Source organism: Colossoma macropomum, unplaced genomic scaffold (genome assembly GCF_904425465.1).
Source record: "Colossoma macropomum unplaced genomic scaffold, Colossoma_macropomum, whole genome shotgun sequence".
Taxonomy (NCBI): Eukaryota; Metazoa; Chordata; class Actinopteri; order Characiformes; family Serrasalmidae; genus Colossoma; species Colossoma macropomum.
In genome coordinates, this window is record NW_023494790.1 from 28,267,018 (window position 1) to 28,287,568 (window position 20,551).

General features: G+C 39.4%; 1 protein-coding gene and 2 non-coding genes across 7 annotated transcripts in view; 1 reads left to right on the forward strand and 2 right to left on the reverse strand.

The window, feature by feature from the left end:
• The window catches only part of LOC118809528 (myosin-16), a 58,813-nt gene that overhangs the window by 33,746 nt on the left and 4,516 nt on the right, over nucleotides 1-20,551 (forward strand). For all 5 annotated transcript variants that reach the window (XM_036572937.1, XM_036572938.1, XM_036572936.1 and 2 more), the window contains exons 8-18: nucleotides 6,799-6,885; nucleotides 7,170-7,415; nucleotides 8,235-8,352; nucleotides 8,799-8,926; nucleotides 10,528-10,724; nucleotides 11,751-11,883; nucleotides 12,061-12,277; nucleotides 13,658-13,794; nucleotides 17,745-17,848; nucleotides 18,116-18,308; nucleotides 19,967-20,170. In XM_036572937.1, the coding sequence (XP_036428830.1) occupies nucleotides 6,799-6,885; nucleotides 7,170-7,415; nucleotides 8,235-8,352; nucleotides 8,799-8,926; nucleotides 10,528-10,724; nucleotides 11,751-11,883; nucleotides 12,061-12,277; nucleotides 13,658-13,794; nucleotides 17,745-17,848; nucleotides 18,116-18,308; nucleotides 19,967-20,170 (1,764 nt within the window). The remainder of the gene's footprint in view (nucleotides 1-6,798; nucleotides 6,886-7,169; nucleotides 7,416-8,234; nucleotides 8,353-8,798; nucleotides 8,927-10,527; nucleotides 10,725-11,750; nucleotides 11,884-12,060; nucleotides 12,278-13,657; nucleotides 13,795-17,744; nucleotides 17,849-18,115; nucleotides 18,309-19,966; nucleotides 20,171-20,551) is intronic.
• Nucleotides 15,940-16,021, reverse strand: trnal-aag. Its single transcript has one exon. It is a non-coding gene; the product is annotated as a tRNA-Leu (tRNA).
• On the reverse strand, nucleotides 16,409-16,490 carry trnal-uag. Its single transcript has one exon. It is a non-coding gene; the product is annotated as a tRNA-Leu (tRNA).

The following is a 20,551-nucleotide window of genomic DNA, read 5'->3' on the forward strand; positions in this document are numbered from 1 at the left end:
ACTGCAGGAGTAGGCATTCTGATGGGAGGGTAGGAGTAGGGAGTGTTCCTAATGATTTGCACCTGGAATAATAAAGCCAGTGTGTTTTACATCAGAGGACAGGACATCCTCGAGCAAATCCACTTCACGTCAATCAGAATTTTCCCCAAAGCATTCTGGGTGCCACTCAGCCCCAGGCACTACTGCAGTTAAGCGAGGCAAACGATGAAAGATGAAGTCATGATTTATCTGTTTTTGCCTTAATGTATCTTTCCTATTAAACTTAAAGGCGCAGTATAGGACTCTGTAGAATGACTGCTGATATTTGAACTTCCTTCAGTGCTCCTTCAGAAGCTCCAGCCCCTAAATTCATTGACATGCATTGCCAAGGTGAATGACCCTGGGCTAGCAAGCTTGTTTTTTAGACCTTTGTTGCCATAAAACTCTTCGCAAAGATTGTATGGATAAATACCATGACATAACATTAGTTAGGTCAGAGCGACACACAGTAACATTAGCAAGGTTGTGGGTTAGCAAACAATTGCTGCTGCAAAGCTAATCAGTTGCTATTACAAACATTATCAAACTGGACAAAACAATACTGACCTACTGGCTCTATGAAACAGAGATGAAAAAATAAGTTAATGTTACCTTTCAAGCAGAAACAGAACAACCACCTCATCCGTTTTCATGCCTTGCAACTCTAGATGAAGATGAAGGAATTTTCTAGTTCTACTTCAAAATGCAGCAGTTACATTTTGACGCCTCAGCTTTTTGTTCAAATTCTCCCATTCCACCTTAAATGGTGCAGCAGTTACATTCCAGTGTCTCATTTTCTAGTTCAAATTTTCCTGTTCCACCTTAAATAATGCTGCAGTTACATTTCGGCACCTTAGCTTCTTGTTTGAGTTTTCCCGTTTCACCTTAAATGGTGCAGCAGTTAGGCTATATTCAGGTGCCTCAGCTTCTTGTCTGAATTTTCCTGTTCTACCTCAAATGGTGCAGCAGTTACATTTAGGTGCCTCTGGTGCCAGAATGGAACTGCTGCACAGTTTAAGGTGGAACGGGAAAATGCAAATAGGAAGCCAACTTGAACCTTGTCAACTCTCAGAGGTCTCTCCACTGTTGAAACACACTTGTGTGATCTTAGAACTTCTTTCTCAGTCTTTGTTCTTCAGATCTTCTCCTCTTTGGCTGTTTCTCTGCCATCTCTCCTTCTTGATCATGTGTTAGCCCCTACCCTTCCCCTGTCCTGTGTATTTATCATGAATGTCCCTGTTACTGATTGGATGGTATAGTGTTGTGTGGCTTGTCCTGAACCACTTTGCTTATTTCCCATTTACAGAGCCATTCACACCCAGCCCTGGGTGTGAACACAGAATTGTTTTTGTTTGCACACACATACATCTAGTGGACCATGAGGTGATATTCACTAAATTTGACAGAGTGTTTTGGATTAAAATCGTAAACCACACATATAAGTATTTAGCTAGAGAAATGCTTCCAGCTAAAAAACTACTTTTGCTTTATATAGATCATAGTTTGTTATGTTTTTTTTAACAAAACCTTTGAGTTAATTTTCTAAGTACTACATGGAGATGTTAAAAAGGAATGCAGCAGGACTTTTAAAATGTTGCGTTACCAAATTTACATACAATACTGTGAAAAATTCAGATACCCTTCATTTTTTCAATTTAATGGCAAGTACTGTTTTTTACACTGAGAGGGAAACAGCAGAAAACATTTAACAGAACGTTACACAGAAGCCTCAACAAATAAATATAATATCATATATTTTCGCCTCCACCCTTTGTCTTTGTTACGGTTTATGTTCTTTTCTGGAGACAGTTTTTAAAGAAGTCTGCAAAGAAATCTTTCCACATCTCCAAAGTTCAGTCTTAGACGTTCGTTGCATTTTCAGCTTTTCATCATCCATGTAATCCCAAACACATTCAGTGATGATGTCTGGACTATAGGGTGGTCAGTCCATTATTCTGAGAGCACCAGCAGATTCTTTAATTGATTAAAAAATGTACATAATTTCATTTTCACAGTAACGGCTTCTTGATAGCTGTACATTCATTTAAACCCATAGCATTGAGTTGTCCTCTCGCTTTTCCCCTTCTTTGTGCAAGTGGATTATCTTATATCTCAGAAATATCTCTTGAAAATGAAATAACTTGTAAATTATATAACCTATTGGCCATTTTGACAGAAAAGTAAAAAATGAAGGGTGGTCTTTGATTTTTCGCACAGTATTGTGTTTTCACTATTTACCACATTTCTCACATATCCGCAAACATCCAGTTCGTTTTGAAGATGGCACTGAGCACAGAATTTAGCTGCATTCATTTCAGTTGGGTCATCATTGTAACACAGCTATGGCTTCAACACTGTCTTGGTCATTTCACTGCATTAATGTATGTGAAAATTAACATGAAAATGTCCATTTGGTTTAGCATCACTTTAGAGATGACATTTTTATTGGGTTGTTTCTGTACATAATTGTCTTTGTAGCTTTAAGTGGGACATGATGCTCTCCACAGCTGCTTGATGTATATTATATTGGTTAGTGCCTCTGGGCTGAGTGAGTGTGTCTCCATGCTGGGTGGGATTCTTAATGGAGCACCGCTCCTCCTTTCACTGAGGCTAATCCAGAATGGAAGGTGAAGAGTCATGTACATACATGCACACCTTTATCTTCTCATGCCTTAACCTTGTCTCCACACACACACTTTCCACTCTCTCAGGACCTAAGCAAGCACATCTCAGCCACACACACAGTCCTGCCGTTGTTTTCCCTTCACAGATAGAATCTTGAGGCGCAGACACCACTATAGTCCAAACATCTTCCAAGAGGATTTTTTTCAGACATATAGGCAGGTATCTATGCATCTTGTGACCTACATGTTTAGTTATGACCTGAATACTTGTACCGTGCACCTATTTATCTGGGGGGGGATATGTCAATATGACATTGTAATGATGATAAATTACATCATGATAAGCTTTTCTAAGCATATTGTGGACATAATCAGTATTTAAAGATCACTGACTGTGGTTTGAAAAATGAAAGTATGGGTTTTGTGTCAAGATCTTACTCAATTAAAAGTGGAAGTATGGAGCAAACAGTATACTTGAATGAAAATTAAAAAGTATTGACATAAACACACTCAGGAATGTAAAAGTAAAAGCTAAATGATTTAAAATGAATAGTAAGAACATGCTTTTTTTAACTTTAACGCTGTCACAAGCATTAAATTTAAGACGAGTACCATATGAACAATTGCAATTATTAATCAGAAACAATTAGATTTGGGGATTTGAAGATCTTTTCTTTAGGAATGTGTAATTGCATGCAACATGAAGAAGGACACAAGTATTCCCCGAGCAGATGAATGTAATAATTGTGAGCATGTTGAAAGAGTATTCAAAGAGAAAGAGGGTCAAAACTTGGTGAAGGACTTGTCATCTGTGGAGGTAAGTGAATCATCTACTGTTGTCATTATATCTTCATCAGTAGAATGTTAATTTTGCATTTGAGATCTACGTAACTGTGTAAATTATTATTTCAGGCTTTACAGGGTGACTCATAGCAGCGCACGGCCACCATATTTTAGTGTGTTTTTTACTTCGGACTCTGCTACCCCTTTCAATTTTAACAAAAGATCTTACATAGTGCAGCTTTAATAGCATTTTGATATGTGGCAGTAATAGTGCATTGTGTCTTTTCCAATTTATGAAACCTGAGGAAAACAAAACATTTAATATGTAATATGTGTTGTGTATTGTGAAAAATGTATCATGATTTTAGATTTTTACCGTACTGTCCACTCCTAACAGTTTTAACTCCATTGTTGGTTTTGGGTGATAAGCAATCTCACTTCTTCTTGACCTGAACTACTTGGCAAAAGAGAAACTGATTGACAGACAAGTAAACTCAAGCAGTTGTTGACACAGTGACGCATTGGTGCATTGTGCCAGTGATGGGGTCAACTTATGACCCTTCAGAGGTCAAAAGTCATGAACAGGATTTGATCTTGTCCCAGCCTGCAGGATGAATCCTCTCCTGAGTGTCAACTGAAACTCACTCAAGCTGTTTTCACTTTATCAGCATCAGTTTAAGACCCAAAGGGCGCGCGGGTCACAGCACCAGCCACCGTCTTCCTCTTTAACTGCTCTGCTGTGAAACACCACACTGCTCTACCTTATCAATCTCCTCTGAGTGCTGTTCTGAACTAATTGCCAACCATTTTCCATTAGCTCACGCGGTTCAGTGGGCATTTACAATGGCTCTTAAACAGCTTTAAAATAAGAGGGTGGTCTCTTTTCATTTCTAAGATATGCTTTTATGTATTCCAGAGCAAGCTGTTTTCTTGTTTGTTCATTTAATGACCATCTGCTGCACAGCGCTAAAGTTGCTTCATTCTTAATTAGAGCTTCGCCTCATGCTCAGAAAATAAATATTGCCTTAACATGCGTGTTTAGGTGTAGAGTCTTTGATACGGGGAGTATCTGACTGGGAAGGTGGTGCTGCAACAGCTCAATGAAATTTAATATCAGTTATGTTTCCTGCGATTATATTGCTACATATTGTGGTTGCAATATACCTCAAATGTTAAAGCAGCCCTGCAGTAGCATTACTGAGTCAAGAGAAAAAAACACTAAAATATGATGTCCCTGCACTGCTGCGAGTTGCCCTATAAGGCCTGAAATTAGTCAGAGGTGTCAGATCAGATTTCACAGAAGTTTATCAGCTCACTTCATATATCTTTATGTGTGAACATCACATGCACTTTATATTAATGAAGATATAATGATAATAGTAGATAATTCACTTAAATCCACAGAAGACGTTCTCTTTGAATACTCTCTCAACGTGCTCACAAACATCTGATTCATCCGCTTGTGGGGGTCTAAAGCACAGCCGACATTACAACTGTTCTTCTGCATGTTGTGCAATTACACATTTTCACCAGAGAGGTCTCCAAATCCCCAAATCCTACATAGTGCAGCTTGAAAATATTAACATAAAAACCTTAATCCTTATGCATAAATTAGGATACTGAAACCACAGACTAAATAATAGCAGTCTAATAGAAGTTTTGTAATAATGAAATAATGGATAATGAAACATTGGTCCTATGGTGGTCCAGTCAATTGATGGATGGGGTAGAGGGGGGCTAATAAATTGTGCAAGCAACAGATGGGCTTTAGTCAGTAACTGTAAACCTACAAACTACACTTATATGGGAGGTGTTTCTGATGAAATGGCCAATTAGTATTTCACAGTGTTTTTCGTTATTTTGTAAACTCCCTGTGGATCTGAATTCCACACCGTACATAATGGGTTCGATCATGACCATGCAGAGCATTGTTTTTATAATCAACAAGGGTGGAAAATACTCAAATAATTGTACTTGAGTATTGTATTCAAGTATTATTTTAAAAGTGTTATTGAAATTGAGTACTTGAATCCATTACAATCCAAAAACATACTTTTTACTCCTTACGTTTTCATTTAGACCTGTCATTTAGATTGTTCTCTCTTTCTTGACCAGTTGCTTTGCATTTGAATTATTTGTTTTAATTAAAACATCTCACCAAATTCATATCAGTATAAAATAGAACTGTCCATGGCTATGCCCATCTATTTTTGTGTGAATAATGCCAAAAAGTCCCTGCACCATCCAACAAAGAAAACATTTAATTTGTTAAAACATTTGCTTTTTGCTTTTATATGCATGTGTTTAATTGTCGATACTATTCAAAAGACAACAGCATTTAAAAGATACTATATAATAAAAGTTGGCTCTGTACAGAGCATAGTATGATACAGTTTTCACACAGCAAACTTTCACAGTATACACAGTTTCTTTGTACTTTTTCATCTCTGGTAATCATCTAGCATTGCGTGTGTTATATCACAGTGTAGTGTAGGTCGGATTTTTCCCCCAAACTGCACTTCTTGTGTTATGAAGGGCACTTTGTCCATGAGTAAGCACAGCACTGGCATTCCTGTGGCTTTAACCTCCCCGCAAAGCAAACAACGTGTTATGGTGAGGCCCTAATGACATCCTCACATCTGTCACCAGCAGCACTTTTACTCTGCCTGAGCCAAACCATCTCCTCTGTGTGTCCCTCAATAACCATAATCTTGGCCCCCTGGAATCTCTCTCTCTCTCTCTTGGTGTCACTGGCTTGTCTGATGGGCTCCATGAGGTGTTTATCTAACTCTTCTAAAACACCTCAATGTCTCAAGCACATGTGCACATGCTCAACTTAATCCATTGCTGACAAGTCCAGCCTTTGATTGTGCATGCAGTTGTGATAGTGAGACTCTCTGTAGAGCAGTGAGATACAGCAGAAAACGCAACCATTCAAACACAGAAATGTACTTGTTTCATCATTTTAACATACAGTGTTGTGCAGGAGTCAGAGATCACTCTTCATTTGTTTAATTTCTAGCCAAACGGCTTTGAAGTTTATTTTACAATATCAGGGGAAAAAATCAGAAAACAGATTAAACAGAAAATTACGTAGCAGTCTCAACAATATTTAGTGTGGCCACACTTTGCCTTTTACAGCTTCCATTCTTTTCAGGAGGCTTGCTTTCAGTTTTTCAAAGAAATCTGCAGGGATATTTTTCCACACCTCCATGGTCTGGACTCTGGGGTGGTCAGTGCATTGTTTTGAGGACACCAGCAGTTTCTTTGTTTGATTTGCATATTTTCTTCCTTTTTGTCTGTTTCCTTTTCTCAGTAACAGCTTCTTGATGAAGTTTGCTTCTGCTCACTGAGTGTTTGTCTTTTTTCTGAGGTGGAGAAGCAGCGGGCTGACCTGACCCGAGAACTGGACGATCTGACAGACCGGCTGGAGGAGGCAGGAGGTGCTACAGCCTCTCAGGTACATTAATAGGCTTTGCTTGCACTAGGCAGTAGAGGAATACTCCAGCATTTTCAATCTAATCTCTGTGTACTGTATTTGTAGCATATGGTCATTTACCACAGACAATTTGACGTTTTCTCTGTAAACTCATTGGCTCAAAGCACACTTACAGTAAAAGCTAATGGACAGCTGCTTCAGCATCTTTTGGATCTTTCTTTTCCAAGTACAGGGAAACACAGAGTTGCCGTTACACGTCTACTTTGCACCACAGCTGTACTAGTACTGATTTAAACACTGTGTAGATGGAGATGAATAGGAAACGTGAGGCGGAGCTGCAGAGGCTGAGGCGGGAGCTGGAGGAGTCCTCAGTCCAGGCTGAAACGATGGCGGCGGCTTTGCGGAAGCGTCACGGTGACACTCTGGCTGAACTGAGTGAGCAGTGTGAGGGTCTGCAGAGGACTCGGGCCAAACTGGAGAAGGAGAAGCAGAACCTGCTGCTGGAGGTGGACGATCTGGCAGCCTCTCTGGACACCCTGCAAAAGGCCAAGGTCAGATTTTAAAAGCCATGTTAATACTGAAAAGAAATCGCCTTGGTCCCTTAGCAAAGTAAATCACTCAACAATCTTCCAAAATGTGATGTATATTATATAGATTCATTTCAGTGTAATTAAGGTGTCACTAGACAGTTGCTATGGTATACCAGGTGGTTTCTAAGGTATTGCTAGGCCATTGCTATGGTATTCCTGGTGGTTGCTAAAGTGTTGCCAAGTCATTGCTTTGGTATCACAGGTGTTTGGCTAAGCCATTGCTATGGTATCCCAGGTTTCTGCTAAGGTGTTGCTTAGCCTTTGCTATGTGTCCCAGATGGTTTCTAAGGTGTTGCTAAGCCATTGCTATACTGTCCCAGGAGGTTGGTAAGGTGTTGCTAGAATACTTGTATGATGAAGCTTCATGGTTCTATCTTGAAAGCTATACGGGGAGTAGTGTTGCCATAGAATATTAATAATAATAATATGTTTTGACCATAGAATAATAATATGAAGAAGTAAAGAAATAACATTAAGTTAACTTTTTTGAGCCTAATTCATTTCAAATTTATGCACTTTCCTAAGTTTTGAGGTGGTTTTTGAGGTCGTCTCTCGCTCTCTCCTTGGTTTGTGACTCACTGCTGTGGGTTTTCGTCCACATTTTTACTTAGTGTAAGACAGCAGTGCAGTGATGGAGGACAATAGCGTTCTGTGTCTGATCCCAGTCTAAGCCTCTCATTAACTTTGTGTGGCAAGAGCAGGTCACGCAGCCCCAGCAAGGGAATTTCAAGCACATTGATCAAAGCTAACGTTGCGCTTTATGATCATGTGTAATACCAGGCATCCACTGACGCACAGCTGAAAAAACTGGAGGATTTGCTGTCTGAGGCCAACTCCAGGAATGAAGATGTGCAGAAAGCCCTTACTGAAGTGACTGGGGCAAAGAACAGACTGACAGGTATGAGAAATACTGCAGGAAAAGGAATCTTCACCTGACATTTTAAACAGTAAACAACTGTGGTTTAATTTGCCAGCTTAAGTTGCTGAAGCAGCTGCTCATTGGCTTCTATTATAAGTATGGGAAGTATTCTTTAAACACATACATCATTTGTCATAAAAAGACATTTATGCTTTATGGAGACATTTATGTAGATACAAGATGCAGTTACACTGACATAAGCCTTAAGCATCTTGAATGAAAGTCTGTATAGAATTTACAAGCTAGTCGTGTATGTTGTAAATATTTTATGAAGTCCTCAAGTAGGTATCTTCAGGTAAAATCTTGCAAAAATATTTTCTCAAACAATAAAACAGAGAGCGTTTATTTAGTCTAATAGATAATACCTTGTCTTATCAAAGAAGTGATGGTTAGTAATAGGTGCTTATTGCTCTCCCATCCTACAGCTGAAAATAATGAACTGAGCAGGCAGCAGGAAGATGCAGAGAATAAGTGCAGCCAGATGAGCCGCTCAAAAACTCTGCTTCTGGCCCAACACGAGGAGCTGAAGAAGCAGTTTGATGAAGAGGTCAAGGTGTGTCTAATCCTCTTGAAGTTTTAGGCATTGGTACTTATCCAGGAAATATTTTTTAAGAGAGTATAATAAAAAAGCATTGCTTTGTTCAACCAATGATATTTAAATGTGAAAAAGCTACTACATTACTAAGCTACTAAAAGGTACTGACAGCAATAACAATAATAATAAGAAAAAATAAGACCAACACCTTGTTGGTATCTTCCAAAAAAACATATGTTTAATTTCATCACTAAGAACCTAGTGGTCTTAATTAATGAGATTAATAACTGTTTTTGTCAATCTTTTCACAAATATATAGGACTGCGCAAAAGTCAGAGAACACTCTTGATATATTTACTTTCCAGTCACAACAGCCTTTAAGTACAAGTTATTCATTTTTTAGCATCAGAAAAAAGCTTGTGTTCAGTCTTAGAAGCTGGTTGCATTTTCTGTTTCTCACAATCCAAACAATCCTGATTACGTTCAGTGATGTTGAGGTCTGGACTCTGGCATGGACAGTGCAGCAGCGTCTTTGTCCGATTTGTAAATTTCCTTTTATCAGTAAAAATTCCACTACTGGAAACGTCTGTTTTTTTTGCACTTAATTTCCTGCTTGTTAGGGTGTTATTAGGCCATTGCTGTGGAATCCCATGTGGTTACTAACTCGTTGCTAGGCCATTGCTATGGTATCTCTGGTGGATGTTACTAGGCTGTTGCTGTTATTCCAGGTAGTTGCTGAGGTCTGATTTGCAAATTTCCTTTTTTCAGTAAAGGCTTATTGACAGCTAGAAACAGAGCATTAACCTCTCACAGTGGAAGGACTGACAAGAAACACTTGAAGATTTTTTCAGATCTGAAGCAAAAACTTAATGTTCTCCTCTCTCTCAAAGAGGAAAGCTTTAAGCACTGTTTGTCTGATGGTGGTCTGCAGTTTTGGTAGTCTACCAGGTCTTGTAGGGTTGTTAGAAGTGTCATTTTCTCTATTCTCTAAAAAATTTTATCATTTAGTAACTTTTTTTAACTCCACTACTGGAAACTTCTATTTTTGCACTTAATGTCCTTTAGCTTTTCCCAGCCCTATACTAGTGGATTATCTTATATCTTATCTCCTCAGAAATATCTTCTGAAAAATTAAGCAGCTGTACTAAATGGCTATTTTGACCTGACATGGAACAAATAAAGGGTGGTCTCTGACTTTTGCACAGTACTCTGTAGTACTTGATATCACAATATCACAGTACTCAATTTTTGCAGTGGTCACCAACCTTTCTCTTGGGAATCTGCCTTCCTGCAGAGACTCCATCCTGATAGAACCCCACATGAACATTATTGCCTTCAGAAGATTTTGATTAGCTGAATGAGGTTTGTTAGATTTGAGTTAGAGGTGATATCTGCAGGACGGTAAATGTCCAGAAGGAGGGTCGGTGATCACTGTTTTAAGTATTAAGCAACAGTCCACATGTAACAATGTGGGAGTATAACAGTTATGCACTGTATTACACTGTCTGTATGCCTGTCTGTGTGTCTTCTAAACTCAGTGTAGTACAAAGTAACATAAGGCTCTGGTTGGCACATAGTAACCTATCACAGAAGACTAAGGTATTTGTGTTATGTGATAGGTTAAAGCAGCGCTGAACAGCAGTTTGACAGCAGCGAGACAGGAGTGTGAAGTGTTGAAGGAGCAGCTGGAGGAGGAGCAGGAGAGCAAACTGGAGCTGCAGCGCCTCGTCTCCAAACTCAACAGTGATGTCACACACTGGAGGAGCCGCCACGAAGCTGACGCCATCCAACACAGCGACGAACTGGAGGAGGCCAAGTGTGAATCGCACAACATCTCGCTTAAATAACATACACATAACTGGATATACTGTGCAAACCCAAGTGTGAAATATACTGGGCCAGATATATGTGCCTTGATGCGACCTCAGTGTGCACACACAGCGCATCTGAAATTAATGTTCGATTTATTAAGACTGCAGCTTATCAAGCAAACTGCGTGTAGCCCTGCCCACTAACTGCTTGCTTATGAGGTTCAGGGTTTACATCCCAGGACATATCAAGCCAACTATGTCTGATTGATGATCTCCTTCAATCAGGACATCATTGCCTCACATCTCCTGTAAAACTTTACACGCAAACATGCGAAAACTAAAGCTGGCAGCCAACATGCACCTGCTTAATGCGCCTGTGTTAAAGCCAGCAACTCTATCTAGTAGTAGTTGCCAATAATCTAAAACTGTAAAACTGCAATGTTAGCAACGCTGGTTGGGTGAAAAGTCTACTTAAAAGTCAACATTTGTACATCAAACAATGAAATAAAATGCATGATCGCAAATTTATAATTATATGACAAGAAGTAAAAAACGTCCATAAAGTTAGAGTAAGCCACTGCTTACAGTTTATCAGCCCCCTCTACCCTGACCATCAGTGGAAAGGTACCACCACTGACCAGATCTTATTTGGTTGGGTACCATTCTCAGCACAACAATGACACCAACATGGTAGTGGCAGAATTTGACACACCTCAATGTCACTACTATGTTGAGAGTGGTCCACTAACCAAAAATATCCAACCAAGAGCAGCTCTGGTGGACAGAAACTGATCACTGATGAAGGATTAGAGGATAATACAAATAGTGCATGAGAACATGTGAGCTGTAGTCTCTAACTGTACACCTACAAATATAGTTGTGTAATAAAGTGGCCAGTGAATATATTTGCCACATTCAATCAAACTGACAGGCACAGTCAAACACAGTCGAGGTTCTCTCTCGAACAGTAACTGGTCAAAGCATTATGTGGGGGCCTATGCAAACTTAAGAATCTGTGGCATGTGTTGCAGGAAGAAGCTGTTGGCTCGGCTGCAGGAGGCTGAAGAGTCAGTGGAGGCCACGCAGGCCAAGTGCTCCAGCCTGGAGAAAACCAAGCAGAGACTTCAGGGGGAAGTGGAGGAGCTCTGTGTGGACCTGGAGAAGGTAAAGAGTACCTATTAGTTTTATTACTACATACTTAGTGTTATTATCTATGTGCTGATATGATTTTATCAGATAATGTGCTTTCGGTCATAATTAGCTAATGGATCTGGCAAACAACAGTGAGTTTTTTAATGCCTGTATTAGTCTGATTGTATGCTTCGGGTTGTGATGCTGCAGGCCAACAATGCAGCGGCGGTGCTGGACAAGAAACAGCGCATGCTGGACAAGCAGCTGGGAGACTGGAGGCAGAAGTGTGAAGAGCTTGTGACTGAGGTGGAGAGCTGTCAGAAAGAGAGCAGGCAACATGCAACTGAGCTTTTCAAACTCAAAACAGCCTATGAAGAGGCTGTGGAGCAAAGTGACGCTTTACGCAGAGAGAACAAGGCCTTCCAGGGTAAAATACACACACACACACACATAGACAGTCTTTTAACCCTTTAATGAAAAGCTCATCATGCTAATGTTGTTGAAAAGAAGTTAGCAACCACCAATTGATGTCATTGGCATAATGCTAAGTGGTAGCTATACGATTTCATTCACTGGTAGCAACATTAGCATAACTGTAAATTAGTGGGGGACCCTCAGTGTCTTTTAGGCCTTCAGAGAAGGTTTCATGATTTCCAGGAATTCTAAAAATGTCTTTAATTAATTTTAATTTAATATAATCATCATGTTTGTTGTATTGAGACTTTGCAAGTGTTGTAGTACTTCTCTTATTTCATTGTTAAGTTCTAGTTGGAAACAAAAGAGTTAATATATTAAATCAGCAAAGGAAAATTGTCCTATTTGATTTCTTTTTCCCCATGGGACCTAGGTAAATACAGTCAAGCATGTTCTCCCATTGGTTAGGGCTTCAGGACCGAACAGAAGGCCTAACATGTTTGACAAACCACCAACATAAATAGGAAGTGACGGTGGAATCAACCAATCACATTTTGATTTACAATGGGTGGGACCAAGTTTGTAAGAAAATAATTCACTATAAGCCCAGAACAGGAGCTGCAAATTAACCAGGTGTCAGTCATTTTTTAGAAATGGAAAGCAGTGGCTGCGGTTCTACGTCTGGGTTCTGAAGGAGTCACTGTAAAGCTGCAACATACAAGCTGAAATAAATGATAATGTCAGTTATAAGCCTCAAATATAACATATGGATTCTAATGTCAGTGTTTGTTGTGGACTAGCGCTACTGCTATTACTACTATTAGACTATTAGAAAGAGCAGAAGTATCTATCAACACCCACGCAGTCTAAATATTATCACATATACTGCACCATATTTGTTATTTTACCGTATTTCACATGCACAGTGCATTTGTTTATTTCAAAATAGTTCATTATTTTAGTGTTTTTCTCATGCACAGAGCATTTGTTTATTTTAAACTGGTTACAGTTGGTCAGCTGAAAGATGCATGATGCAGCTATTCTGCAGAATGACAGCCTGAATCCATGCAAACATATGACTCACTTCACCCACATAAGCACTAATTACAATACAACTGAGCTAGCATTATGAGGGATTTAGACCACACAATGTCAATCTTAATCTTTCCTTTTTATGACTGCGGTTCTAAGAAAAAGCTATAATTAGTTGAAGTACAGAGATTGGAGCCAAGATCAGAAACAAGCTGACTCTGTAAGATTTCTCAATGAATGAAGGGCATGGCGTGAAAACCTGGACCAGGTTTGCACTCAGACAGAAATGTAGTCCAGTGGTTTTATTGCACTACAGGCAGAGGCTATTGTGTAGTTCTACAGAATAATGATGTCATTTCAGAGGAAATTGCTGATCTTACTGACCAGCTTTCGGATGGGGGCAAGAGTGTCCATGAGCTCCAGAAAATGAAAAAGAAGATTGAGATGGAAAAAGAAGAACTGCAGGCTTCACTGGAGGAGTCTGAGGCAGCGTTAGAGGTATGAAATGGAAAGATAATCAGTCCTGACTTTCATAAAAATAGTAGTGTTGCATATTTCTATGCATTCACTGTTTTTACAAGAACTGAAACAACAGAAGGAGTTAACTTGTGCATGCTGTTCTGCCACAGCTGATTTTAAAACATTGTAAACCATTTAATTGTCAAGTTTCTGCATTTATTTTACAGTTTATCCAGTATTGGCTTCAATAAATAAAAGTTTTAGAGATACCAACTTTCTATTTTACAGTTTATTCAGTCTTGGTTTCCAGAAAAGAGTTCTGTATTAGATATACTGACTTTCTATTTTGCACTTTATTCAATTTTGGCTTCTATAAAAAAAAAGTTCAGTTTTGGACTGTTGGACTTTCAACTTTCAATAACCATGGCGTATGAAAGGGAGAACTCTTGCATTGTATGTCCTTAGAGGAAACATGCAGAATTAGTACAGGGTCAATTGCACTTCAAGATTGTACTGACTGATAAAACCTGTCCTGGGGAAATGCTGGTATTTAACTTAAATGAGTGTCCTGAGGCTGACTAGTGCTGACACAAAGAGTGAAAGAACATGCAATCTGCTTATGTAGTAAATCTTTCCCAACACCAGAGGGGTCAGCTTTTATCAGGAGGGCTTCAACTGACATGCCGTGGAGTCTTAGTCCAAAAATTGACAGACTGCTGTCAAGCTCATGTTTCTCCGATGCATGAGCCACAAAGCTTTCAAAGGCTTCGGCTTCTTACGGTTTCATTACCTTCATCGAGTAATGAGGGTGGTGAAAAGGGATTTGGTGCTGGGTTGTTTGCTGTTGTTTAAAAATGGTGAGAGTAACAGCTCTCGCTGTGGGAGCTTCCCTGTCTGACCTTCTGGCCGTGTTGTTACGGGAGGTGATGGATGTAGATACTTGGCTGTGGAGCTGACAGAGCTGATAAGTGAGGCTGATGGCTGTGGTGATGGATGATGTCCCAGGGGTTGGATGGTGGTCTCTCTGATTTCATGTCATGCTGAGAACAAGCAGACAAAGCTACAGCCTACAGTTTTTCAGTGGTAGGACTTTGCTTTATGGATCAGATGCAAAACCTGGCAAGTCAGGCCTTAAAGAACTTTTAAAAGCAATTAGGATTGTCTGCGTGCAGATTGGATTGAGGGGATTTGATCTGGTCTTAAATCTGAATTGCAGTGTTTTATCAAAATCAAAGGCAAACAGACTGGAACTGTTTTTGATTGACAAGCCATAACATTTCAAAATCAACACTGATAACATTAAATAGAAAAATCTTATTCACTTTTTAGATTAGGTTGATCTTTGTGTTAAGTGTTGTACACCTATGGGTGTTAAAACAGCAAGTACTAGTGTTTGTGACTAGAGAGTGATAAGGCATCCTCAATATTGAATAGTCACCACAACTTGTGTGAAAGCAGTGCCTCTTTTAATAGCAGTAAATGCTACAATATCAATAGATTTGGCTAAATGAATAACAGGATAACAGAATAATAGAATTTACTTCATTTGATTGCCGTGCACCTTGATAATGGTTGTCCAGATTGGGGCCAGAACAATAAAAGTAACAATAACTAATCTATCGTTATTTAGAAGAATTGTTACAGAGTTGAGTATGACATAAACAAAGAAAACGTACTTGCATTCATACTGAGTGATGCAGTAACACATGGTTTTGTGTGGCTGTAATTATTAAATGACTAACCTATTTAGGTTCTGCTGAGTAGCTTGGTTTTGGCAAGGTTTTGAGTTGTTTTGCTTTCCATGGTGTTGGAAATTGAATAGCGGGATATACAGTTTCTAAAGTTTGAGGGCATGGAAAAGTGTCATAATCACATTTACCGATGAGTAAGCCTTGCCTAAACTGCATCTGTTACAGTATGCTCTAAATATTTAGAGGAGTACTGCAGGCTGACTTTGTACTTACTTCTAAGAATAATTTCTATGCATCTGAAGTATAAAACACACCGACCAAGATACCTTACATGGCATTTGTACCCACCTCCTTGCAGGGACAAGTTATCAGTTCCAACTGCAAACAACTCAGTTATGAAATAGAGTGTATTTGTCAGTTACGTGCTTCATGAATTAGCCTTCCTACTAGACGCACGCTGCATTTTGGTGAGTTCAAACGACTAAAACCAACTTGGCAGCGGTGGGATTCGAACCCACGCCCCCGAAGAGACTGGAGCCTTAATCCAGCGCCTTAGACCGCTCGGCCACGCTACCTTGTTAACGCACGTGTCAAGCTCCAGTCCTCGTGGGCCTAAACACTGAAGCTTTCACCAGGTCGCTTCTTCAAATACCCGTGTTTCAGCCCATCAGCTACTTATCAAGACCGTCGTTAACTGAATTCAGAGCGATAGATGAGGGAAAACGCTAAGCTCCGCTGCACTTTCGGCCCAGTTTGACGAGCCTGGTCTAAAGTACAAAAAATGAAGAAAAACTCAGTCCTTCCACGGCATCTGTACCGACCTCCTGCGTGGCGAGACATTAAGCCTATTTGTCAGTGTTTGGTGCTGAACTCCAGCTACACGTGACTCCATTCTGCAATTTATTTCGACGTGGTCAGCGTAAACGCGGCATTCTGGGGGGAGAGAATGTTTAAAAGCCAGTTGGCAGCGGTGGGATTCGAACCCACGCCCCCAGAGAGACTGGAGCCTAAATCCAGCGCCTTAGACCGCTCGGCCACGCTACCTTGCTGTTACAGCCTTCTCAAATACACACACACAGTTTACAGTGTACTGAAGCATGAACTGTATTCTATACAGTGTACGTGCTACTCCTCAAATCAGTCACGTGACGAAGGCATGTAGAAATTCACGAATCAGTGGATATATATATTTTTATACTGTGAGAAATGAAGCGCTATCTAGTTATTTATAGTTATTTCTGGTGCATCAAAAAGCAGAGAAAAATCTATTGGTGGGCTACAAACTTGAGGACTGAATTGAGTCATTCTACAGAAACATCAACTTTCTATCTATCCATAGGAGTCACTGGTGTTACTGATCGTCATTGCTGTTAAACAGAAGAAAGGTACCACCAAAGACAGTAACAGCAGTGACATTTTTAATGAAGAATGCATTTTAAATCACTGCTACAGAGCATCAAACCACTTGTTGTAAATCATAGAATATCCACCAAAATATGGCATTCAGTCCATTTGTATTCTATTTTTTCACAGTTACTTAAGAATAAAGTAGGTCACACCAGTGACTTCAACTAAAAGCTTCATATGAAATCATGAGCTAAATGAGAAACTTTCTGATAACTGAAAAGACACAGTGGACTCACCATGTGGTTTTCTTCATAGATCTTCAGGAAATTGGTAAAAGGAAGACAAATGATGTCATCAGTGTGATTTTTATTTCAAAATAAGATTTTTTGTTACACAGTAACACCAGTGACACGACAGTGAACACTCCTGGGGACAACAACTTTCATAATATATTTTATAATATTTGTATGGCATTTGTTTTCTTTATATCATTTAATTCATATAGTTCATAGTCATGTATAGATTATTAGCAGCTAAAATTGCAGAAAAAAAACATGTTTTTAACTCAAAACATGGCCTCACCCTTTACACATGACTGTGAGGACCAGCACTTCTGTGGTGCTAGGAATTCTACATGCTTTATAAACCAGCGTTGCTAAGTTGATGGCTCAAGCAGGTGTAATTGTTAAAATAACTTATTGTTTTATTTTAAAATAGAAATAAATTGTTACCCTAACATGTTTTTCAAGTGTAATTTATCTGTAAACGCTTGGGACACAAAAAATGGGCGTTTCTGTAGAATGACCCATTTACCATATTTGCTAAAAGGGACGATTATAAAATTAATATAAATAATAATTATACCAATATTTTTTTTAATTAATGACTACTCCATGGCTGTCAAGTGGCTTGGAAATCTGGAATCCCTCATTCTGTGTTTGTCCCCTGCAGGCTGAGGAGACCAAGGTGCTGCGGCTGCAGGTGGAGCTCTCTCAGGCTAAAGCAGACATGGAGCGCAGGCTCCAGGAGAAGGAGGAGGAGCTGGACGCGGCCAGGTAGGCAGTTTATTCAACTATTCTATCAAAAGCATAAAACAATATCTAAAAAGATACGGTGTGTCATTTCCTTATCACTGAATTGCTCCTTTGTTAATTTTCCTTTTCTTGCTTCTCACAAATGAAATCTGAGGCTCACAAGTAAGTGACCGTGTCCCTTAACTTTTGCCACTTGTGCTCCTCTGAGCCTCTGTCTATTTCATGAGGAACGCTGTTCATAAAGCTGTTGTGTATTGAACTGAGCTGAGATTTCTCCTGTGTGCTCAGGAAGAGCCACCAGAGGGCGATAGAGTCACTGCAGGCCAGCCTGGATGTGGAGGTGAAGGGCCGAACAGAGGCAGCCCGTCTGAAGAAGAAGATGGAGAGTGATATAAATGATCTGGAGTTACAGGTGGACCTGCTCAACAAGAACAACGCAGAGCTGATGAAGACGGTCAAGAAGATGCAACAGCAGATTAAGGTTAAACCCTCTCTCCTTTCTTTTTAACAATAAAACTATGATTTAATAATAATCACAGAAAGTTATTACATTAAATGGTTATGAATACTCAACCTGATATCTGGGACATTGTTAAATTCTGTGAGGTATCTTGAGGTGGGTTTCCTTTACCTTACTGTGTATAAAATATATAACAGCTTGCCAGATTTTAATCCATTGGGAGCCAAGGAAAATCCCTTTTCCGTATAAGAATTACATTAGGGGGAGAGCTCTGATCAACAGTTAATGCATTTCTGATATGCATGTTCGGATTTATAACATCAATACCTTCAATTTTCAGCTTCAAGATTTTACCTGGTAATGAAAGATATTTGCATTGGGCCTTGATGAGATGAAGTAATTTAGGTTATATGTGTTATATGTGTTTACAGTATTACAATCCTTCTGTGTCAAATTCCATCCCAAGATATTGATGAACATCTCATATTGACTCTGCAAAAATTTCCTCCACATGTTGCATGCAGTTACGTGTTTCCACTAGAGAGGTCTTCAAATCCCCAAATCTTACCCAGTGAGGCTTTAAGATAATGTTTGAAATTTGTTTCTAAAACAAATATCAATAGTTTATGAGGAGCCTGGCCACTTCCTATTTCCCCCATTATATCAACAAACAGGACTGCAAAACAGCAGAGGGCAAGTCCTCAATGAATGGGGGTGAATAGAGATAAACGGCTAAAAACGAAAAGTTAAAATAGTTTCTAGTCACTTGCCCAGAACTTTCCTTTAATTTTAGAGAGTAGAAGGATGTATTTCACTAAAAAAGCAAAGAAAACCCATCTGCATGTTTTCTTTTTTCTACAGCAAATGGGTTTTGGGCACTACAATGCTAGCATTACTGCAACTGAGTGCTGATAGGATGGCAAGTGGAGCAGCTCATTGGCTGTTCGTGCTCACTAAAGTCATGAGCGTACACTGAGTTCAAAAGCTCTCAAAAATATAACAGCAGTGTTAAAATGTTTTATGCTGTTCTGTGTTCAGGAAATGAATGTATTCTTTTATCTTAAAATGTTTAAGCATTTATACACTATGATTTTGCTTAAATGCTCCATATTAACCCATTCATTTTGGACTCGCTCAGGAGCAACACAGAAGACATTACAGAGTGGTAATTCTCCTCTCTACAAGTTCTCCAATATTAGGACGAAATTCTTTAACTACTATTTGCACAGTGTACATAGGAATTCTTTTTGGCATGAATTTTGGAATGAAACCCTTCATGTGTGTATTACTTCCAAAATAAAAAAATACATAAAATATATTTTAAATGCTCCCATAGTGAGCAGCTATCAGCAGCCAACAAGCGCGTAACATATGTGGAATTCTTGAAGCCTGTTGGAAAAGCATCCCAGGTGGCTCCTCCTGAAGCTACTTGAGGGAACATTGCAAAGAGGGGCTACTTTAAAGAATCTGTAATATTACCTTAAATTGTATATCCTTTTTTGGTCACTGCATAATTTCTTTCTATATATATTTCATAGTTTTCATGTCTTCACTATTCTAAAATGTGGAACCGTAGAAAACAAGTAAACCCTTCCATGCCTGGTGCTTTATGCCAGTGCTAGACAGCAATCTGACCTAGACTCTTTCTTGTAACTTGTCTCCCTTCCTGTCTCCTGTAGGACCTGCAGGTGCGGTTGGAGGAGGAGACGCGTGTGCAGGAGGAGCTGAGAGAGGAGCACGCTCTGTTGGAGCGACGTTGCACTCTGCTGGTCACCGAAGGAGAGGAAAGTCGTGCTGGACTGGAGGCAGCAGAGAGGGCACGCAAGGCCCTGGAAACTGAGGTCCAAGAGACCACAGAGAAATACAATGATATCAACAACCAGGTACTGCTGTGACACAGTGTCTCACTTCAGTAAGGATTAAAATGAACAAAGATCATGCACTTATATGCAGTTTAGTATGGTTTATTTGGTTAAAATGTACAGGGGAGATATGTAAGTCAACATATAAAATAAAGCGCGATGTCAGATTTTAAAAGGACTTACATACTATGATGGCATTCTTAGCTATGATTAGTTATGATTTTAACTTAGCTGAAAAAGAGCCATATGCAGTGAGTTATCTTATATGGGTCATTCTCCATTTGGAATTCCATGGGAATTCAGGTGGACACATTTTTAAAAATCAATTTTTTTCATCCCCAAACTAAATAATATTAATCTCCTATTATCATATATGCAAAAAGGAGAGCTTAATCCCAAACA